Source organism: Protopterus annectens, chromosome 11.part0 (genome assembly GCF_019279795.1).
Source record: "Protopterus annectens isolate FY-2018-M chromosome 11.part0, PAN1.0, whole genome shotgun sequence".
NCBI lineage: Eukaryota > Metazoa > Chordata > Ceratodontiformes > Protopteridae > Protopterus > Protopterus annectens.
This window is the reverse complement of record NC_056745.1, coordinates 1,114,515,238-1,114,540,270: the sequence shown is the minus strand read 5'-3', so window position 1 is coordinate 1,114,540,270 and position 25,033 is coordinate 1,114,515,238. Positions and strand designations below refer to the sequence as shown.

At 33.8% G+C, this 25,033-nt stretch overlaps 1 protein-coding gene across 1 annotated transcript in view; it reads left to right on the top strand.

The window, feature by feature from the left end:
* Window positions 1-25,033, top strand: part of LOC122815724 (pseudouridine-metabolizing bifunctional protein C1861.05-like) — an 871,888-nt gene that overhangs the window by 348,754 nt on the left and 498,101 nt on the right. Inside the window, exon 15 of the mRNA XM_044088476.1 lies at window positions 10,006-10,143. Within this exon, the coding sequence (XP_043944411.1) occupies window positions 10,006-10,143 (138 nt within the window). The remainder of the gene's footprint in view (window positions 1-10,005; window positions 10,144-25,033) is intronic.

Sequence of the window (25,033 nt, the reverse complement as noted above, 5' to 3'; positions counted from 1 at the left end):
ACCACTGTTAGGTCTTTTATTTGCTTTTAAAATTTCTAATGCTTTAAAAGAAACAAACCACAGTGAAGAATTACAATCATTGTCCTCCCAGTTTATAATTCAGGAAGTTAATATTGGAATAAGTAACTCCATTCTCTTGATGAGCCAATAGAGACTTCAGAAATGGCACTTACTAAAGCAGATTTCTAATTAACTACATCAGACAAGAGAACGGTGGCTGCTTTGGTAGGTTGGTGCAATCAGAATGAGAATTGCTCTGTCCTTCCTTAACACGAACAGGACTTTTTGAATAATGAAAAAGTAAAAAGGCACATCTCAGTTCTTGAATCTGTAGGGAAAGGAATGTGCCCAATTTCCATAAGATCTCTTGAGACTAAGAGAACAACATATTGACAGCAGATACTTGAAGAGTTGGCAGATGCATTCATGCTTGTTAAATGAGATATGTCCATCCACCAGCCTGAAAAACTATAAAATTCAGCTGACATTCATGAAACATGGACATTTACCTTTGGAGGAAGCTTGCCTGTAGAGTTTGTCATCCATGAAAGTAAACAGCAGACAGTGGAAAACTGTGCTAAATTTCCTAGCCCTATATTTGGAGAACTTTCTCACATAACTAGCAAGATTTTATCAATATGGTTGTTGATGTAGCCTATCACTGTTGCACTGTCTGTAATGATCTGTAGTGCTCCTGGGGGGGAGCTGTCTTTTAAAGTTACCAGTGCTCTTGAGTTTAGATCTTTTAAAAGGAAGCCACAAACTTTGAACTGCAAGAATTCTGACATATACCCCTAAATCATAATCTAAATAAATTTATTTTAAGTCTTGTGTCACAATTGAGGGTAATAGAAAAATTCCCTTCTATAGATTGAGGGGGATTCTTTCCCCAGTGAAATTCTGTTTTCACTGATTTGAAATAGTCAGAATAGTCATCATTGTGGCCAATTAGTGTCTGGTCTAGTGCCAGATATTAGGAGTCCACTGTGGTCATTTCATCTGTAAACTGACATTGGGAATCACACAGACACAAAAAACAAACATGTACCCAGAGCCTTAGATAATACTCTTTTGTAATTTTATGGAGACAAGAAATACTCTGTATCAGTTTTGAATCTTCAACTGTTTTGTATTAAAAGCTGTTATTTGAATGTGAGTGAGCTCTCAGAGCACATCATCTGACTATTAGAGCTGGAGTCTTGGAGGATTTCTCGTAAACTGTGATGCCCAAGCATTGGAAGAGTAGGTTTTATTGTACTGAAATACTGAAAGTGGTGTTTCTAGTATCTTATTAGTATTATCCAGGCAGGGGAAAAAGTGCATGTATTGTTATCTCATGAGACCAAAAAAAAATGCAGCTAAACATTTAATAAATACTATTAGGATTGTGGACAAACCAAGCAAGAGAGTGGCAAACTAAAAGTAGGAATAAACAACTTGGAGTGTCAGATATGTTCCATTGAAAGGCCTTCTAAGAAATGTCTAGAAATTTAGCAGAGAATTAAGGCTATGAGCTGCTAATAAGCTCCATCCTGTAGTCTTGGATTTGACTACCCTGGTCTTTATTTGCCTACTAATTGTGATTCTGAGGAAATCAGTTAATGCTCACTCCTCAGAATAGTCATTTGTACCTAGTGGGTTTAACTGGTTAAACAATAAATATTCAAAGATATACATCTTATATATTCAGGGTTGCCATGCTACAGTTCTTTCCTAGGAAAAGCAAAACTGTCATTATCACCATCATTTTAAAATTCTCTCTGATAACAAACTGGATTAGGTTGGACAAATCTAGTACTGTTGCCAATGTGCTGTCTTTTTTTGATATTAGAAAAAGTTTGGGACAGAAGTCTTTGCCTTTTTGGCATTTTGGAACCCATTACATTTATTTTGTGCAACCGTTTCATCAGCACTAAAAACATACTGAATAAGGTTATGAGGTGCTTGGAGTAAGGTTTGTGTCGGAATTCTGTAGAATCGTCTTACAAGCTTGTCTTCAGGACTCGATGTCTGAGGTAATAATCTGTCAGACTTCTAAAAGATAAGACATTGCCTCCCAAAGAGAGTGAGGAAAGGATAGAGATTATGTTCATACATCTGTCACCAGGACCTTTTCTGATGTTAGTTTACCTTGCTTCTTGTAGCTTAGCCTCACAGCTAGTTTGCCATACAATTTGCTGGTAGAATCTGGAACATTCAGTAATTTGTCTTTCACACCCCTCTGGATTTTTTTTTTTTGTTAATTCTCTCAGCCAGTGCCTGTTCACCATTCTCCTCCTCCCATCATACAATTCTTCAGTGTTCACAGGCCACTGCTCTCCCTAGCAACATGTTGGACAGGATCTCTCCAGTATCCATCAGAGATCAGGTACTGATATCCATACTACTTAGTGACTGGTTTCACTGGTAAGGGCTGACTGTGGAAGAAGCTGTGATATAGTCAGCCATAAGAGTGCATGATTTGTCTCTGACCATATATGGTCCCATTTTGGTAGTCTGATAGATAACAGTCCCACAGTGCTTCTCCCTGATGCTAGTGTATAGGTTTCTTCACATGCTACAGTGTATGCATGGCTTCGTCGTCATGCACAAGCTTACCCACAATCCCACAGTGCTTCTCCCTGATGCTAGTGTATAGGTTTCTTCACATGCTACAGTGTATGCATAGCTTCGTCGTCATGCACAAGCTTACCCACGCACATTTTACTAGCATGTGTGGCAGACCATTATTTCTACTGCCATTTGTAGAAGTTGTGCATTAGCCTGTGTAACAAGTATACAGTTTCTTAGACAAGATGGTCCCTACCTCTGAACCTCTTGGCACAATAATTATGGGCAATGCCGATAATAGTGGTGGTGTTGGGGGGGGGGGGGGTAAGGGCCTAAAATCAGGGAAAGATTTTAAATATTGCTCTTATAAATTTAGAAAGCTTCTAAGCTAACATGTTTCATATTAGCATTCGATTTCTGAAGCTTATGACATCTGAAACAAAAATGTCTGTTATTTAGTCACTTTAATCCTCTACAATTTGATAAAAAACACAAATTTTATGAGGTACAGACCAAAAATATGAGGCAGGAAATTTTGAACATTCTACAAAATTCTAGACTGTTGCGTGATATAGAACAGTGTATTTGTTGGTGCACAGTTCAGAAATATTGGCTTGCTGACTATTTCCTTTGAAAAAAACAAGTAGCTGTATGTGTGAATTTAGAAGTCATTTGATATGAAGTGCACACCCTGTCTTTGAATCCTATCAAGAACTTAGATGGCTTAAGGAAAGGATTGCAATATTTGGCTAAAATAAGAGTAATGTTATTAGATTAGAGAAACAGCATACTAAATTCTGAAATGGATCTTGTCTCATGCTAGATCATATTATAAGGAAGTTTATTGCATTTTGTTATTACACATGTTGGAGAACAAATATCTATGTAATTTTTGAAGATCTTTGAATGTTGTTGTTATTGTTTGTCTTTTGGCTTTTCCCGGTAAGGGGTCATCACAGCGGAACTCCGGTCCGCTAATGATTGGCAGTAGATTTTTACGAAATGTTGAGGTGCCAGCTCAACGCCCAACCTTCAACGAAGGCACGCCCATTTAAGCACGCTTGTCTTTCAAACGCTACCCAACCACGGGGAGGACATGCAGACTCCACACAGAAGGCACTCCCAAGCCCAGCCGAGAATCGAACGGGAGAACCTCTTGCTGTGAGGTAACAACGCTATCGCCGTAGCACTGCGGCATCTTAAATAATATCTACATTTTCCATCTCATCGGGGCTGTTTTATTCTTTCCTGTTTTCTTCTGACCTTTTTCTTTGTACTTCTGAGACTGAAATGATATTCTACTATAAAAAAATAATTTGGTCATCTCTGCTAAAGCTAAGGAAGCTATTCAGAGGTTTTCATTTTATAAGATGCCCATATTATCATTTTGGTTTGGAAGACTTAGATTTGGTCTACTAACTTGGAAAACAACTAATTGTAATGGGAATCTGCCCATTTCCTTTGTTTATGTTTTGGTATGGCTTAAATAAAACAAATATTATGCAATAAGAGTTCATAGGAAAAGAGGGCAAATAAGTTTTAGTCTTAATTATTGATAACAAATTAAGTGCGGTCTTTAAATTGAGTCTTTTTGGTATCCTTTTAGTACTCCTGCCTGCCAAATCCATCAGCCCTCCTGCACTGAACTAGGATCATTTTTCCTGCTGGGGGATTGCTGGCTGAAGAAGGCATCCTTTTGGCAGCCATTAGAGTTTGTCTATTATTTGACCCTAAGACCCTTGTTAGCTGCAGACATGCTCTCAGGTGTCGGGGTATGCAAGGCTTTGTCCTGAGGGCATGTACAGTTCCACATACACCCCACGTATCTGGCCTGGATGGCAACAAGTACACATCCTGACTATTATTGCATGCAAGACACCTTTCCCTCCCAATAGGGTGTCCTCAGTGTAGTGAAATGGACCAGTCATTAAGACATACCTTTCTGCAGATAGCAGAATAAATCTGGACAAAGCCAAAAATAATGGGACTAGCGGACCCAAAACCATGGACAAATATTGAATATTATGTTCACATGCAATTTCTGAAAGGTAATAATTCTGAAACTCAATTGTATATCAGTATTTAGTGATTTCAGTTCTTAATGATATGTTAGAAAACTATTTATTTTATAAGTAACAAGGCAAAAGTCTGGAAGTGCTGTGAAAATATAGACAGTTGAGAGGTATGCATTAAAATACTAAAAGACTTCAATGTAACATGAAGAATTTCCATAAAAAAAGGAGACTGCTGTAAATGAAAAATGAGCATACTTGAAGAGAACAAAAGAAAATTACTTGGACCCTAAAATATTGTGTACCTTTAGCTAATCAGAGAAAAATGACAAGAAGAAAATAAACCTTAATAATAAAGTTAATAGATGAAAAAGGGAAGTACGAACACTTAGGTAGATAAATATGTTTTAAATCTAGACAAGTAATACCTGGATGCAATATGAAACTTCTTGGGAAGAATGTTTAAAATCTTAAGTAAATGGGTAAAACTGGATTCTAAGCAAGCAACAGTATTTATTTTAAAAACAAGACTGAAATCATTCAAAATGAGGAAGATGCCAGTAAGACATTTACATCCTGAATTATATGTTATGATCTTTATTAGAGCTCATTAATTTTTATCAGTTTCTAACTTCCAAAATCTACCTTCTATGAAATTGGCTCAAATGGTGCCCAGAATGAAAGACAGAACATTTGATTATGTAATGTTTGCTAAGATATTTAATCAAAATTAAGTACAATACATTAATTATTTCACTCAGTTTTGTCCCTGAAAAAAAAAAAAAAAGATCCTGGCAACAAATTTGTTGTAGGATAGTAGATTGTTAAGGCTCAAACAGACATTTGAAGAATGATTCAATTATAAATTATCTCAAAAAGCCAAATGCAGTGCTGCTATCAGTTGAGGCAGGAGACTCACGTAAACATAAAAGAGAGCAATCCAAATCCAAGTGTGTGACCCTCCAGTGGCAATGAAACGAAAAGCAGAGATTCAAAGGAACTTCAAATAAGATGCATTCATAAAAAATAATAAAGTTTATTCCAATGAGTAAGGCTTCTTCAGACTCTTAAAACAATGAATAAAACTGTTTGAATCATTTTTAAACCATCCTTAAGCTTCCTATTGGACATTACAAATTGATATGTCACATGTTATCTTGTCTTAAAGGAACAGATACTCAAAAAAGTTAACATAGTTAAATGCAACAATATTTAGAAGGAATACTTCCAAATATACAATTAATGATCAGAATGTCCATGCAAATAAGTAAAAAATATGCATATACCCTGATACATTCTAAAAAATAAAAGGAGCATTGTGCTTGGTCATATATCATTCTACAATCATTAAAAAACGCAACGCAACTTTGCATATATCAGGTTAAAAAACTAATATAGCGAGAACTCTGTACTAAAAATGTAAGCGTACCTTTACCACAAAACAACATAGCGAATGTAATGTATTTCGCGATGTGCCTCATCAAGGAGTCAGATTATGCCCTAGAAGCATATATTGATCACAAAGTGTCACTATTTAAAACAATGAAACGTGTACATATTAATGAGTACACTTATTAAAGTGTTCGCTGAACATGGCAGAGATGGCATTAACTAATACAAAATAAAAAGATAAAAACAGATAAATAGTGGAATGCTAGGCGTAACACATAAAAATTGACACAATAAAGCTTGAAATTAGCACAAAGCACACATATAATAATACCTAAGTATAAAGCTCCATAGATGACACTTTGTGATCAATATATGCTTCTAGGGCATAATCGTGCTTACAAATACTGTCTATTTTAGGCACAGGACAGCACGAATATAGGCTCACCTTTTTTCTTAGAAATTTAAACATTGTTTCTGTTGTTCAGTACTTAGATGCCTAGAACGTGCTCACCGCACGTTGAGTTACCATAGCGCATGAAGTTATGTTGTACTCAATTGCATTCAGAGTTCCTATAGCACACGGCACTTTACAACTTGTAAACAGTTTGTTTTACGTGGAATCTAAGAGGTTCCTATTTGTGGAATTTTTAAGCTTTGCCAACAGCGTTTCACTGATATGATGATGTCTGACTCCTTGATGAGGCACATTGAAATACATTACATTCGCTATGTTGTTTTGTGGTAAAGGTACGCTTACATTTTTAGTACAGAGTTCTCGCTATATTAGTTTTTTAACCTGATATATGCAAAGTTGCATTCGACACACCACTATCTTAGTAGAGATGCTAGATATATAAAACTTGCTGTTTATCTAAGGATTTTAATGTTTTTAACACCATGAGGAGAGAGAATGTTCAGGGTTTTTAATGAATGTAGCAACAGTTTTTAATGATTGTAGAATGATATATGACCAAGCACAATGCTCCTTTTATTTTTAGAATGTATCAGGGTATATGCATATTTTTTACTTATTTGCATGGACATTCTGATCATTAATTGTATATTTGGAAGTATTCCTTCTAAATATTGTTGCATTTAACTATGTTAACTTTTTGAGTATCTGTTCCTTTAAGATAACATGTGACATATCAATTTGTAATGTCCAATAGGAAGCTTAAGGATGGTTTAAAAATGATTCAAACAGTTTTATTCATTGTTTTAAGAGTCTGAAGAAGCCTTTGGAAAAAGCGCCACTCATTGGAATAAACTTTATTATTTTTTATGAATGCATCTTATTTGAAGTTCCTTTGAATCTCTGCTTTTCGTTTCATTGCCACTGGAGGGTCACACAATTATAAATTATGATACGCTAATATGTTTTCAAGTTTTAGAATACTGTCAGTTTCCTGAACAACATATACTATGATTCAGAACAAACTATGACACTCGTGTATCTAGAGTTCAGTTAAAGGATATCGGCTTCCTCCTTTTAACATAAATTAAAGCAGAGTTGCTGTCTGTCTCTTCATGTTGTTTACATCAGCTGTAGACCCACATCTATGCATCTCTCCAATCACTACCCATTCCCTCAGTCCCATACTCCTCCAATCCCCACTTTACCATGTAGCTCTCAACCTGCCCATACCCTCCCTTTAATAGCTTCATCATTAGCTCACCCTCTGGTTTATCACCACCACCGACCATTTTGTTCCTAACATCTAACATTCATGTATCACACTACTCCTTAGCTACCCCTCTTTACTGTTTTAAAAATGAAAATAATTGAGAATTAGGTTTTTATAGAACACAACAATTCATCCATTTACTTTTATTAATCTAATGACTGGTTGGATTTTCATTTTGGAAAATACACACGCCCCATGCCAACCATTGTAAAAAAATGATAATAATTTAGATTTCATTTTTTTGAAGAACATAATAATCCCTTCATGCACTTTTAATAACCTAATAACTGGTAGGATTTTCATTTCTGAAAACACATGCCCCATGCCTGTAAAGTCAATTATAAGCCTGCCAGCTATCATATTCCCATGTGTGTATTTACACTAAGCCTCCATTAGGCCTCTGTCTAGTACACTGATAACACTAGCACATACCCTACCATACCTCACTCTAAATTGTGAAGTATTAATCATTGTTAATTGTTAAATGCTGATTACTAGTAAATCCTAGCTACTCTGTGTACACATAAGCACATGGGTGATATTTTTAACATAAGGAATTATAAGTATCTACTACCCCTAGTTTTTCCACGTTTCTACAAATGATTCCCATTGGCCCCATCCCACAGCCCGTGGACCCCCATAGCCTTCTGTATCCCTGCAACGCAACTCTATCCATTGACCACTCTTCATGTTTTTATTGCCCTATCATGTTCATTTGATTTGCACCTCATTTGTTTAATCCCCTTTTGTCAGCATAGTTTTGTACACACCCCCATTGGTGGATTCTCTGATACCCAGAACCTATCAGTTCCATTTTTGCTTCTTACCACAGACCACTCCTTTCTAACCTTACATTGGCCAGTCCCACTCCCTTCTTAGACCTGTCAGAGCACTCACCTTTTGTTGCTATTCTAATGAATATTTCACCAAATATTTGGTGAAATATTGTTTCAACTGTATATATAAATAAGAGGAAAATCTAAATCTGCGTTAACAGCACTCATCTGTCAAAAAACTATGATCAAATGGAATGATTTAATAAATGCTTCTATTTGTTGTGGGTGGCTTTGGTTGGGCAGTGGTAGAGGGGGAGCACATACATTAGTGTCTAAGAGAGATAATATTAATTGTATAAAGTAGGAATTAAACTGTGTGGTGATAGTCAGTCATATTGTCTGTTTTTGGAGAGGGAGTGGTGGACTTGCCAGGGTGGAGCAGTTCATTTAGTGATGACCAAAAATGTTTTGGGTTGTTTTGATGTTTGTTTTGTAGGCTGGTATAGTATGTTTGCTTGTCCTGTTTGACACAGAGTTTTGCAAGGTTTCTAAGATGTCTAAATTGGTGGAAGACATTTTAAGTTCTATTTTTATACCAGTTTTAGGCTTTATCCCTTTTTATCATGATTTTTTTATTTATTTTGTTAGCCATTGTATAGGGTTGGACTTTACTCTTTTATTACATACTGGTGCTAGATTATTTAAGGTTTGTAATAATATATTACTAAGGTGTTCTACAGCAGTATCTAGTGGCATTGTTATAAATACATTCTAGTTATATTGTTTTAGTGTTCCTTTGAAAATATATTTGCTGAAACTGAATTTTGTATTTGATTATAGCTAATACGTTTATCAAGGATATGGTGAGTTCTAAAGGCTTATGTTGGTATGTTTATGGATTCAGTGGGGGTTGTGGAATTTACGAGTTGCCAGTCTGTATTCAAGTCTACAAGTATTATAGTTTCATGGTTCATGGTTAATTTGTTGGGATATCCAATACAGGATGTTTTCAGCATTATCAGTGTTATTCCCTGGTGGTATATAAATTGCTGTTAAACATATAGTCTTCCAACGTTAAAGGAAATTATGAACATAAGAAAGGAACTTCACTTTATACAGTATCCATTCCTAACAAAAAATAAAATTACCTTGCAAAGTAGAATGTATACTCAGACATCAACTGCAACTTTGGATGGAATAAACTTTCTGCACTTATGAAATGTAAGAAATACCATTAGCAGAAAAGAATAAGTATTTTCTGAAATAAAGTTGAGAACAAATAGTTTCTGAGTTTGTACAGTAGACTGCAGAAATATGAAACGGCATGTGAAATAAATAACAGACTCCAAAATGATTGATAAATCAGAAGTGTATTTGGGTAAGCAACATGCACAGAAGTGTTGGTCAATATTTTAATACAAATTCTAGCTCAGATTATATGCACTGATATTGTTCTGCTTTTTTAACTCATGAATATGCCATCAGATAAGAACACATAGCCTACCTATGTTGATAACATGACTCCTAATGTATAAAATAAAATTATTTTAAATTTGTTACCTACTTCTTGTTATGCCTGTTTTGTTCCAGTGTGGTTTGAGCCAACAGATGTTGACAAAGCTTGCAAGCCCTTCCTTTCTGACAGTTGGAAATCCCTGACATATACATCTCCAAACATTGGAGAACTGAAAGCCATGAATATGTCCCTTGGCCAGAGGGTTCCTTCAGGTATGTATTGTTAAGCATATTTAAATGATTGATTTTTTTATAGCAAAATTGCCTTGAAAACTATTTTTTTCTTATATTTTCCTCCCTGTAGTCTGTTATTTACATCTACAAATTTCTGAAGGTATATAAATCTACTTTGTATACAGTTACACATAATGAATTACATGAATAGATCATATTTAACTTTATGCACGTTAATACTAATAAATCAAACTTTATATCTGAAAAGAATATCTTAAAGCCATACATTATGCAAACAATCCCTGAGGAGTCAGAAAGGGTTACCATAGGGGTTCCAAGATGGCAGCATTCCGTTGAGCACCTTAACAATGCGGCTCCACAAAAACAACAAATATAACTGCCAAAAGCCATGAAAACTAAGGTTCAAAAACTTTCTCTTTGTTAAATAACACATCTGCGACCAAAGCAATGCTTCCAATGAAGAATTGCATTAAATATTCTGAGAAATATTAAATAACCTTCTTCTAAATAAACAGCCAGTATGAATAAGCAATAACAGCCTGATACAGTCAAAAAGAAGGAAGAAAGAGAGCCCGAGCTGACCAAAATGATGAGCGAAACAGAAATAATGGAAGCACAAATGGTTAAAACTAAATACTTAAGTGGATATGCTTGAAAAAGAAACTATAATAAAAAGGCCCAGAACCAGGTTGGGAGGGTGGCCTAATGGTTAAGGTGTTTGTCTTGCAAGCACAAGATACAGGGTTTGAGTCTCACAAAGTATAATTGGCTAGGCTTAAAATGGCTCGTAAGGGCAGTTAGCTTAGTACTAATCTATGAACCTATGAACCACAAAACAAAAGGAAAACCTGAAAAAATTCTCTACAAAATCTAAAGCAGAGCAAGCATCTGACCTAGATGACCTAAAATCTGCATTACAACCACTTCAAATAGCCATTCATAACTTTTCAGACCAACTTTTAGAAGCACATTAAGTCAAATAGCTTCCTGACTAAAAAAAATGGAAGTTTAAGTGTCCAAAAATGAAATAAAAATAGACCAAATACAAAAAGAAAAATGAAGCAAATGCCATGATGATCCATGAGATGCAACAGAAAATCATTGATTTGGAGACAAGGAGTAGGAGGAACAATAAAATAATTGAAGGTATCCCAGAAAAATACAAAAAAAATACAACTAATAGAAACAGTAAAACAAGTCATGAGCTGCCTTTTAGAGAACAATTCAGAAGCTGGTGAGATGGTGATTGAAAGAATGCACCGGGCTCTTCACAAAATGCAAAACTTCAACAAACCAAGACAAATTTATACTAAGTTTCTTAACCATCAATTCTAATGGTAGCAAAGAAAAAGAAAAAACAGTCAATTTCATGGAATGGAAGTAAAATATTGTTTGCGCAGGATTTACCCTTCCAAATAAAACATCAAAGACAACAGCTATCTCCATTCTGTGTTTATTTAATATAAAAAAAAATCAAGTTCCAGATAAGGTATCCAAATACATTAATCTTCCAACATAAGGATGTTAACCACGTGACTGATTTGACCAAAGAAGCAAAAGCACTGTTTATGAAAATCTTCAATGAACTGCCAGATGTTATAACCTGAAAAACCTCAATGGGAAGCACTGGTAAGAAATGGTGCAAAGGGACAGATTTAAAATAAATAAATAAGAAATAAAAGAAGAGATGGGATGTTATGTTCCCTTAAATGAAGGAGGGAACCTAAAAATGGGATGAAACATATGTTATATTAAATATTAAAAGAAACCATTTGCCTACATGGACATTTTGATAAGTAACACTCCAATCTCTTCCTTCTTCTTCGAGATGGACTATTCGAAGCTAAAGAGGTCAAATACATGGTTAAATAACCTGATGGCAAAAACAAAAGTAATGTTTCTTGTTTCAACTGACTTTGGTTAAGATCAGTAACCAGAGTTTCCAAAACAAGAATAGAATCCAGGAGATTGAAAAGAATTATTGGATGAGAAGTGTAAAGTATGAAGCTTGGCAAAAGAGAAAATTTTCCTTGTTCATGAAAACATAACGGTTGTCGGCAAATTGTAGAGTTTTGATCCTGTACAGACTACTACTTCAGACTGGTAAAAGGAACACTAACTTTAAAGGAACAAATTATTCTGCTGGTAAAATCACTCAGATAAAAAAAAAAAAAAATATATATATATATATATATATATATATATATATATATATATATATATATATATATATATATATATATATATAAAATAAAATTTTGGAAAGTAAAACTGTGCATTTCTGTATGAGGTACAAAGCTCCAAATTAATAAAGGAGCTGTAATGTAGCACATTTTGTCACATAAAAGAGAATAACAAGGTAAGAGCTGAATCTTTCATGTTTTCCTATAGTTGGCAAAAATATGTTCTTGCCAAATAAGTGAGAAGCATTAACACAGTATGAGTAATAGTCATATAGAAAACAACAATTGTAATAACTGGAGTACCAATGACTTTTTTCTGAGAAGCAAGTTATACAACTATGTCACAAGGGATTTTTAATATGGCTAAACTAAATATTCCATAACCCTTGTAACTCCAGTAAATTCCATAGGAAGTAATTTTAGACTGTAAATCATTCATCAGAAAAAATGTTATAATGCTTCTCTTACTGTTGCTATTACAAATAATACAAGATACACATGATCTATATTAAGTTATTACTGTAAAAATTCTGTCATTCCCAAACTTAAATTGTTCTGACTGTAAAATGTTAGTTATACTATATGTGCATATTAGAAACTAGTTATAAAATACTGATGGTTAAAAAAAGTAATCTGAAATGTTCTATTTTTATATATTTGGGGGCTCCAATAAATAAAGGAGCCAAATTCTGACATGTAACTGCAAAAGAAGGGAAACATGACAACAGCTCACTTTTTAAAATGGCAAGCATAAGATAACTCATTCTTATGAAGAGGTACTATAGTAATTACATGTAGTATGTTCCTTATGCTGGTTGATAGAAGTAATTCCAAACAAATGCAAACTGTTTTGTGTGAGATTTAAATGTTGAGAAAAAACATTCCTTAGACATGCATCAAACCTTAAAGGTAATACAGCTACCTTGATAGATTATATTTCTTATTCTTAGAGCACTGGAGAACAAGTGATTTGATGCTTGCTTGAATATTGTTAAACCTCTACAAATACCTTTGTTTTATTATGAAAGGCCTCTCAATACAATTACTACTGTTTTATTGCATCTAAAAACAGATTGATATGGTCAGTCTTCCTAGACAACTGTGGTACTCAAATGGTCAGTCTTTGGTGGAACATGAAACAGCAAAGTAGTGAAATCTTGCAAAATGTTTATGGTCTATGATTGTTGTTCCAAGTAGCGATCAAGAATCAGCATTGGTTATATGTTAACCATCTTAAATGAGAAGTATGGGTTGGTATCATTGTAACTACTCTTTCTTGGTGCACTAAATCACATGAAAAATGAAAGTCAAGAAACAGTATGTGGCAAACATTTAACTCAATGAAAACTGAAGAAATGCAAAAGTATGAAAACAGGATAAAATATTAAATAAGGTCAAGCAAAGTTAAGTGCAGTTTAAAATGAAGGTTATGTAATTTGGGCAATTCCTTTAAATAAGGAGTCATGGGCTAGGAAAGGTGAGTCAGGTAGGATATGCTAATTTTAGTGTACCATGTTATTGTAATATAAAGGTTTTGCAAAAATATTAAATAGAAGTATCCTAAAATGTCAAATTCTAACTTGTAAAAAAAGAAATATACCACTTGGTTGTAAACTGTTAATCTCTTCCAGAAATGGTAGTTTTGTGGGTAGGCACAGGGATAGAGTTGGAAGAGTTAAGTGCTACATGAATAGAGAAATACATGCTCATACTATAAAAAATATTAATATGAACATAAGGAGAAGACAACAAAACACATTAAGGGAAAACAGTAAGAAAAAGGAATGTAGATAATTGACTCATGGAATGTAAAAGGAGTACAAGATAAAAAGAAAAGGAAATTATTCATGCACTTAGCCTTTAAATCAGATAGAAACATTATATTTATACAAGAAATACATATGTTAAAGGAAGACTGGGTGAAAGGGAGAAAAATTGGATAAAAACAATAATAGCATCAGGTAATGAAATGAACAGTAAGGGGGTTGCAATTTTAATTAAAAACTCATTCAAAGAAATGATTATACATCATGACTCAGACATAAATGGAAGATGGTGCTATTTTTCAATTAAAAGCTCTTTTCTGCAGAAACCACTTCTTTTCTTGAGCCTGTATAGTCCCTGTGTGAAACAAGATTTTATCATGGAAGTTTATAACATCCTAACTTGATTTCCAAACTACTACTATATAATATTGTTCCATTGTGACTGGAATGCAATAATTGACCCCTTAACAGATAGAACAAGTAAAAGCAAAACTTATAACATCCAGGCATCCATAAAGATAAATTATCTAAAAACAGGTTTTAACTTATTTGATCAGCATTGATACCGGAACAAAAAACCCATCTACAATAAAATTCACATACTATTCCCAATGTTATAAATCATGGTCTAGATTCGACTTCTTTCTGATATCAGAAAAATTCCTAAAGGTAGAAATAAACTATTGTACAGAACCTATTTTTTTTTGGAACACTCAATGATTACACTTAAAATAAGGTGGCCTAGTAATTTAAGCCTGAAAACATGGGATATAAACTGGTCCCTAAATCTGAACTTACTACAGAAAAAGGATATGATACAGGAAAGTAACAACATACTAAATAAACTCAACCATGACCTAACATGGACAGATATTCCCTACGATATTCAATGGGCAGCAAGTAAAGCAAGGATTAGAGGAATTTTGATTAAAAAAGCATCACACTATAAAAAGTATATAAAGAAAAAGAGACAAACCTAAAAGAAAAAATAATCAAAATAGAAGAATCAATCCAAAATAAAACTGGAACTGGAAGAACAGAACTTGCAAAAATATGCATACAGAACAATTCTCTTTCAAAGAAATGAAAACCTTAGCAAGGTACTCAGAATAGGCACAAACTCCATCAAGATTACTGATGAGGATAATAATGTTAACAATAGTGCCCCTACGATAACATAAATTGAATACCAAGGGGACACATATTATACTAGTCAAGAAATTATCAAAATATTTGAAGATTTAGATACTAAACTGTATGGCCCACAAAAGATAAAAATATATGGAATTAGAGAGATATATTTTTCTAAAGAATCTAAACTTTCCTAAGATAAATCAAACACAGAAGGATCTGGTCTGAAAACAACTAAAGCTCCTGGACCTGATGGTTATACTGCTGAGTTTTATAAATCATTTGTACCAAGTAAATCAAAACTTTTACTGAAAATATATAGCTATATAAGTGAATATGGCATTGCAAATCTATATTTAAATAATTCAAAGACAATCTTTTTACCTAAAGGAAAATCTGGTAACAAAAATCAAGGAAACTACAGACCAATTTCTTCCATAAATCTAGACATTACAATTCTAGCTGCATTGCTTGCAAACAGACTGAAAAAAAAAGTATTACCAAACATAAAATCACCTGGACAGTCAAGATTCATGATTGGAAGGCAGTCATGTGATAACACATTAACCTTAGATACAATGATCTTGCTATATAAAAAAATAAAAACCCTATATATGCCCTTACTTTAGATGCATGTAAAACCTTTGACAAAGTAAACCTAAATGTTTTATTTTCTATACTACCCTATTTTGATATACCAGAGGAATTTGCAAATATAATACAAATTTTATATGAGAGCACTTGCACAATTTTTTACATTAATAAAACAATTCCAAATACAATAAAAATTCTAAATGGGACCAGACAAGGATGTCATTTATCTCTGTACCTCTTTAACTTATATATATAGAACCTCTATTTTTACTCATAACACAAAAAACGTACCATCATATTCCAGAAATTTTTAATAAAAAATCGCACTAACAGCCTTTGTTGATGATTTAAACTTGTATTTCGCACTCCCTAACACTGACTTGAGCAGAATCCTAGACTCTGTTAAAAGCTTATCAAACATTTCAAACTACGAGATTATGAAACCTACTAACTTTAAGTAAAAAATGCTAATACATATAGGCTAATAGTATCCCTTAGATATCAATCACCTATTTTGTATTCAAAATACTCAGTTGAAAAGCTCAAAGGAATTACTGAATAGCAAAACTCTTAATTCATCAAAATTAATCCCTTTTAAGTAACTAATGTATACTCAACTAATGATAACTAACAATGCCTACTTTACTTCAGAGATACTCAACAATTTCAACTCTGAAGTTTTACCAAACTGTTCCTGCTGCTACTCACAAATAGGAGACATACTCTATATCTTCTTGAGCTATAAATGTACTTCTAAATTATGGTGTTCACTGCGAGTCGGACAAGAGAAGATAGGATATCAAAACTTCACATTATCATGGGAATTTGCAATTTTGCATATCACCGCTCAAAAATTACCTAAACTTAATCTGCATATTCTAATTGCCCTCTTCTCTTTGATAAAATTGTACATTACTCAGAACTGGTTAGATCAAACCAAATTGTCATGGGAGGGCTTCAGAAGTATGGCAATAAAGTATATATCAGCACATAAACTGATAACGAGTAACCAAAGTAAGAGTTCTATTTTCTAAAATACTAGAGTCTTCTCCTGGATCATATCTTAAAAGAATAGATAGATGAGAAAAGACAAATTAATATGAATGTAAACTGAAAAGGGCATAAGACATGCTCTTTCATCAGTGTGTGTCTAATCTAAACCTCATATGTAGCAGTTATAAATAGTATGTAAACTGTGACACAAATATTTATCAGAAGTTGACTTTTTGTAGCACTTGTTGTGTATAGTGTATAATAGAGTGTTATCTATGTTGTGTATTTTGTTGTAACACTGAGATTTTTCTTGCAACAAGATGTACCTAAATATGATTGTAACTCTTCTACACTGCAACTGAATTGTGGCTTGTAAAATGACTGGAATTGAAATATGCAAACAAAACAAAAGAAGAAGAAAAATAAAAATATTAAAAAAAAAAAAGAAGGGGTTACCATAAGTGTAAGACCTCACACAATGGGCCAACCTATTTGTGGTAACCCTTCCTGATTCAGAGACTGGCCCACTGCAGTGATTTTACATGGTTAGGAGAAACACTGTGGTTGGCTGTCCTGACAAAAATACTGTATTACAATAAGGTATTCCAGAGTAGTCAGTAATGCAAATTACTTATATGCTGTCCCCCAAAAATGCATGCAAGAAGAAATTTACACAGTGATTCAGAGTATCACTATTGGCTGCTTAAATTAAGAAAGCCAAAACGCTGCATTGCCCAAATATAGTCTGTGGGTTAGACCACATTGCAAGTAAGGGTAGGGAAGTTCAGTGGAGAAGTAGTAGTCGTGAGGTGTGTGTATGTGTGTACATGTGTATAGTAGTAGTGTGTGGTATGTGCTTGAGTGACAGAGTCTGCAGAGATATATGAATGGTGTAAGAGGACTGTATGTATGTATGTGTGTGTGTGTGTGTGTGTGTGTGTGTGTGTGTGTGTGTGTGTGTGTGTGTATATATATATATATATATATATATATATATATATATATATATATATATATATATATATATGGATTCACTTCATTTGACCAAAAACTCATTTGACCGAAAAGCATTTGACCGAGACCAAATGACCGAAAACTCATTTGGCCGAAAATAGTAGTGGCAGTGTATATGCCCTTTTCTCCACTGTAGTGCAACCCTGGAGTTAGTATATATAGTTAGGGGGGATATGGGGCACAGCTCCCCACATTGTGAAGTGTGTGTGTGTATGTATATATAATATATATATATATATATATATATATATATATATATATATATATATATATGTATATATATATATATATATATATATATATATATATATATATATGTATATATAAAATAATCATATGACAAGTGCATTTGAATATTGTGTGAGTGAAGGTCTGTGCATGTGTGGGGATGTGTGTGTGTGTGTGTGTGTGTGTGTGTGTGTGTGTGTGTGTGTGTGTATATATATATATATATATATATATATATATATATATATAAAATATTCATATGAATGGACAAGTGCATTTGAATATTGTGTGTGTGTGTGTGTGTGTGTGTGTGTGTGTGTGTGTGTGTGTGTGTGTGTGTGTGTGTGTGTGTGTGTGTGTGTGTGTGTGAGACTGACTGAGGGAGGAGTACTGTGCCAATGTAATGATGGAACACCAGTGGTAATTACAGCCCAAAAGTGTTTAGTACTGGTGGATATTACAGACACTTCAGAGAAAATACTGATTAGCTAATCACTGTTCAACTGCAGCAATGAAAGCAATGATAATGAGGTCTTCCTCATTATGACTAAACTTGTCTCTGGATCATGTTTTATATGACATCATAAACTGTAACTACCCACAGTAGGCAATTTATAAAGCCAGAGCCCTCATCTACATTAAAATTGTTAGGAAATCCTTTTTTTATCTTGAGTAACATTTTTGTCATGTAGAGGTATCAGAATGTACTTTACCTGGACAAATGCATTCAGTTAGCAGCTCACTCATTTCCTAACTACCCACAGGCAGAGAAGCCAGTTTTGGACAGGAGTCCATCCCAGTTCAACACAAGACACACATATTCATTCACTCACACTTAACTATGCATGCCTATAGACAAGTTAGAGGATTGCCGATTCAACTATGGCATGTCTTTAGGATGTGGAAGGAAACTAGATCAGTTGACAAAATGTCACATGGACACACGGAAGGCATGTAGATGCTGCACACAAAATGCTCCAGCCAAGAATGGATTTGGAAAACGATGACCTGTCAGTAGCAAAGCTAATCACTGTTCTACTGCAGCAATGAAATTATTTTTTATTTAATGTTGGACCATATTTTAGTCCTAACTTGACAGGTCTAAAGTGTATAGATCAAGTCAGTAACTAAAACAAATCAAAAGAACATAAATTAATTGCACTTTTGTAGTTCTTTTAAGCCTTTATACACCTTATATCACTACAAAATAAAAAAGCTCAATGTTTATAGTATAAATAGATTACATAATGCTACCAAATGTTTTCATTTCCTTCCATGACTATATACTACTATGATTTTTAGAATACTACTACCATGAATAGTTTTTGTTTGTGTGTGTTTTCTTGAGAATTGCATTACTTTTAGTTTTTACTAAAGTAAACACTACCTTGGTAAATATTTGTTACTGTGTACACATATCTAATGCTTTGTATATTGTTTCCTCTTCTGGAGCTTTCACCTTGGGCCTCCATTGAAAAGAGGTACTTTACCAAGTTGGGCTTTCCTGGCCAGCAAATGCAAGCAGAAAAAAACCCAACAAGAAATCCCAAGAGTGCTAAACAACTAACCAAATAAACTCAAGCACTGAAAAGTTGAGAAATGACATCTTTACTTAGCACTTAAGAGTGAATAATAATAAAAAACTTCATCAGAGTAATTACTGGCAAGGCATAAATTGGAATATCTATGGATATGAAATTAGCTGACAGCATTGACATATCATTTGTAACTGAAATATATATATATATATATATATATATATATATATATATATATACACATATTCATCAGCATTGTGCTTCCATTTTCAGTAGACCACATATACAAACCCATGGGGTTAATTACGTCATATAGCACAAGATGGTTGCACATCTTTTTACAAGGTACTCTTACATTTAGGGTTTAAAATTATTGGATTTTCTTTACACCCCCCCACTACAAATGCACTGCTGCCCCATCACTGCATTGCATCCTAATGCAATACACAAGTGCTGTGCAAGCCAGCATTTTACACTGATAAATGATTATTTTACAGTGTCTTTCAATTAGTGTTATATTTAAAACCTTTGCCAGAAGCAAACCCTTATGTATTCAGTTTATATAATATGACTCCTCCACCTGTTATGATGCAGATCATTTTTTTTGCTTTGAGATTAAATGTGTCTTTTTCTTTCATGCCTATGTCATGTAACAGTGTAGCTCTAAAATAGCCCTTCAAATCACGCAATCCTTAGCCACATCCTTCTATTGGAAGGATCAGCTTATCCCATTTGACCCTTGCCCTTTTCCCCTCCCAGATAAATTCATTCAGCTCTTTATTAGTTATTATGCACAACTTCTCCTCTGGTTGATAAAAATATGCCTGACCTCTATGTAAAACTAAAGGAACTAAAACATTTTCACCATTTGTATCTTGCTATATATATATATATATATATATATATATATATATATATATATCCATAAATATTACCTTTCAATTTCTAAGTCATCATATTATCTTTTATTTAGTCTCTTCTCACATATCCTTAGCACTCATGACAAAATCCTTTTAAATCCATACTCCTAAATACTTCATTATATCATGTCCCCATAATATGGGTATTGCTGGATCATTTCAGGTAGTTATATAGTTTACAGCTATAGATTTTGTTTATCTTCATTAATTTTATATTCTGAAAAGACTTGAAGCAATCTAAAGATGTTCAACAACACTGATATGTCCTTTTCTTGATTTATCATGTACAAAATAATATTGTCTGCAAATAAAGTCAAATTTCTTGATTAGCATATCAATTATATCCTTCAATTTCTGAGTCCTTTATTTTCTTTGCCAATGGCTCTAAATATAAAGCAAATAACAAAAGGGAAAGAGGACACCCCTGCCTGATTCCTTTGTTTAAACTCAACTTGTCAGAGAGGAATCCTCCCACTTTAATTTTTCCCCCAATCCTTCATATATTCCCCTAGTTAACCTTATTATTGTATCAGAGAATGCAAATACGTCCATTTTTCTGCTCATAAAATCACATATTCTCTGTGAAATGCTTACTCTGCTTCAAGACCTGCCAACAGTGGTAGTTTCGTATATTGTGCTTCTCTCTGCATTATCATTGTTCTACTAATGTTGTCAAACATTTGCCTCCCCGCCACAAAACCACATTGGACCATATCTATCAATGTTAGCAACACCTTTGCCATTTATTTAGCTATTATAGACATAAACACTTTGTAATCATGGTTTAAAATTTAAATGTGCCTATGTGAAGTTGGGTCTGATGGGTGTTTACCATCTTTAAATATTACAGTCACCTCACCTTTTTTTCCAGGATGTTGGTACTTCCCCTCCTTTTGAAATATTATTAAACAAAGCCTTCTAGATCTTTATTACTTTCTTCCATCTTAGCTTCCAGACATACCTCTTAGCTGTCCAGATTTTTACCTCATTTTTGGTTCTGTTTCTCATAAAATGTGTGTTTTTTTGGATTTTTTTTGGCAAATCAGGAAGGATTCAGTTCACTAAATAATTATAGGCATTTGAGTTTCAGACTTCATATTCTTCAGAAAATGCATGATAACACAATATCTTTCATTCTAGCAACTGTCTAATTTTATAAGAGCAGTATTTAAAATTTGTTCCTGTTTTTGTGGCTTTGTAACCCCATTTTTAGTCTTTTTCCAATTTTTTTGTGCTAAAAGGTTGAGGGCTATGATTCCAGACATCTACAAGAATGCTGTCTACTCCTGGACACATTTTTTTATTTTATTTTATTTTACATTTGTTAACAGGAGTGTCTGATTAAGCCGAAAATGCCCTTTTTTAGCAGAGGCCTAGGGAGAAAAGCTCCACATAGAAAAATTACAGATACATTTAGATATTTAGACATGATCAGTATACAGACAAATTACAATAGAGATTTTTTACAGTGGTGTGCAGCACATTAACAGTTACAGTGGAGAGAACAAACAAGAAAATATTAATTTAAAAATAAAGGTAATTAATAGATTTATAGTGTACAGCTGAAATTTGGAACACAGGTAGAATACACACATTGTACATTAGCCAGTGTTTGTGAGTAAGAGTGAAAACTAATATCAAGTACTCTAGGTTTAGTATGTGTACCTTATCCACTTTCGCTAGCCTGGGGAGCAGTCATGGCACTGCCAACTTTGCTTGAGATATTGCCTAATGAGGTTTTTAAAGGATGCTTTGGACATTATATTTTGTATGCTAGTGTACAGAGAGTTCCATTTTTTAGCCACTGAACTACTATATAGTGTGTCTCCAAAGCTATTGTAGCTGTTGGTGACTTCTAGTAGTGGTTTGCTTGATGATCTAAGAGACCTTTTGGCTGATTGATGTTGTACTAGGTTTTTGAGGGCAGAACACTTATTGGGGAGGTAATAGATAGACTGACAGAGGCAGAGCTGATTGTATGTTAGGAGGTTGGGCATTTCAAGCCAGTGGAGCTGTCTCAAAGGAGTACAGTGATGAGTTCTATATATGAGCAATTTGCAGCAAAGCGGGCAATTCTGTAATAGCAGGCTTTCATTTTGCTTAGTTCAGTTTTGTTGAGATTAGTCAAAATGGGAGATGCGTAGAGTGGCATTCCTGCATATTGATTGTATGTCACTATTTTTATCTTATCTCCTCCTGTCTTGACTTTTAATTGTTGAGTCTCATCTACCTCTAACCTTGTGTACTTAAGTCTTCCATAATTATTTCCATTTGTGCTCAATTTTGATTTCTAGATTTCTCTGCTTCATTTAAATTTTCATTAAATTTCTGAAATATCTCTGGTACCTCTACAGGATCTCTAGTTATTTTTCTTGTTACAGGATCTCAAAGGTTGGCAACAGCCCTTTCTACTTTCTGTTGCCCAAGTCACCGTGCATTTTTTTTTTGTGCTCTGGAGTTATTATCAAAAAAAAAAACAGGTGCTTAACAGCAATATTTCTAAACTCAAGTATATTATCCAGATATTCCCTTATTTTCTCTTTATCACTCTGCAGTTGTGCCTCCTCTTGTTCTGTGCAATCCTCCCTTATTCTGCAGTAATTTAACATTTGTCAGCCCATCTAAATATTTCCTGTTACTTTTTAACCATATATCTTTTTCTTTTTAACTCAGTTCACTAGCTATAACTTCTGAACAAATTTATTTCTTCCCTAATAACTTTTGAATAATTTCCATTACCCATTCTTTAAATTCTTATCTTTTTTGCAGGTAGGTTGAGAAGCACCAGTGTCTCATATTTACTTCATTACCTGCATTTTTATCTTGTTACTGGTACATGATCTGAAATAGTTGTTGGATATGCATTGAAGCTTTCAATTAAATGATACATTTCTTCAGAAATCTCCCCTCTTTTGTTATATTTCCTCTCTAGATCTCACAGATACATCTCCACTGCTGCAAATCAAATTCCAGTCCATACCTATAAGTACTTTATCCTGCTAAATGCTGATTATTTCTCCCAACATTTTCTTAAGCTCCATAATAGCAGTTTAAGGTGGAATATAAATACATGCCAGTCTAATCCTCCTCCCTTGCCAGTAAACCCTTACTACCACAAATCTGCCATTATCTTTCCCCCCTCTTCTATTACTATTTCAGCACTTCTAGCAACCAGTATTAGTACTCACCTTTTTCTTTGTCTCTGATACTCTGCAGAATATTCCTCCTGAAATCATTTATCAAATGTACGTGCTCATTTCTTTCTAGATATGTCTCCTGTCTCCTAGTAACACACTGCATTTCTTAATGTAATTTAATTCTCTTTCCTTTTTGTCTATACACGTGATGCCATTCATGTTTGATAATAATTTGGGTAGTGTAGCTGTAATGATTTATTTTTTCTACTATTTGTATATGACAGATTTTTTAAATGTCTGTTTCCAGCTTTTGTGCTACATGCACCAATTGGCAGATTGAACTTTTATACAGTTGCTTCTTGTCATCTCCATTTGAACCTACATCACATTTTACAAGATTTTTTGTTTTAATGAAAACCCTCAAAGTACATCTTCAAATAATGAATTCTAACCATCCTGATAGGAGCAATTATCTCAAATCAACAGCTTCATCCAAAAGCATTATCTAACTCAACATTAAGGTTATCCATGCTAAGACACGTTACAGCCTATGTTCCTACTTACACTAATTGCTGTCTATTCTTGTCTTATGTTTATTTCCCTCCCACATGTGAAACACATCTTGTATGCTTTCAGAGAACATTAACTTTTAGCCTTAAAAAAAGTAATCCGACTTTTATTGTCTGCCCCTGTAGTCAGCTTGTCTCCATGGAAATAGAACAAAATCTACAGCTACCCTCAGTTATAGACTTCTACACTCACACTAAAGATTTATTTGCTAACATAAATCTTTTCATTACATTTAGTGATTTCTTATTTACTTGTTATTAGATTAAGACAAGGGCCTAATCCAGACTTTCACCTATGCAAAAGTAAGATAAAACGTTTCAGCTTTACATATATATTCTAATATGTTCACTTTTATACCCCAATCCCTGATCTCAACAATCCAAAATTACAGCATATAAACATAATTTCTTAAAACTAAAAAGAAGAAAAAGGTACTTGTTTACTTTAGTATCTTTATCACATATAACAATAATTGGAAAGATTTTACTATACAGCATGCAGTTTATAACATGAAATGTTTTATACTGTTAAGAACAAAAAGTTGTTTTACTTGCAGTTACTCCCCCATTTCCTTTTAGTTTCCTTCCAAGCATTTATGACAAGAAGTGGGATATATACTTTTCAGTCCCCCACACATTTAATAAAGTCAACAAAAGTCCTTATTTCACAAATGTTAAACATTATAATATCACATTTATTCACTAATTTCAATGCTGCTGGTCTTCTTCCTATTCATCTCCATCTCCCAACCATATACTCTGGTTCAAGTCAACTCATTTGTTTTTTTCTATCTCTCAAGCATTTTCCTTTGGGACATTGGAAAACTGTCACTGG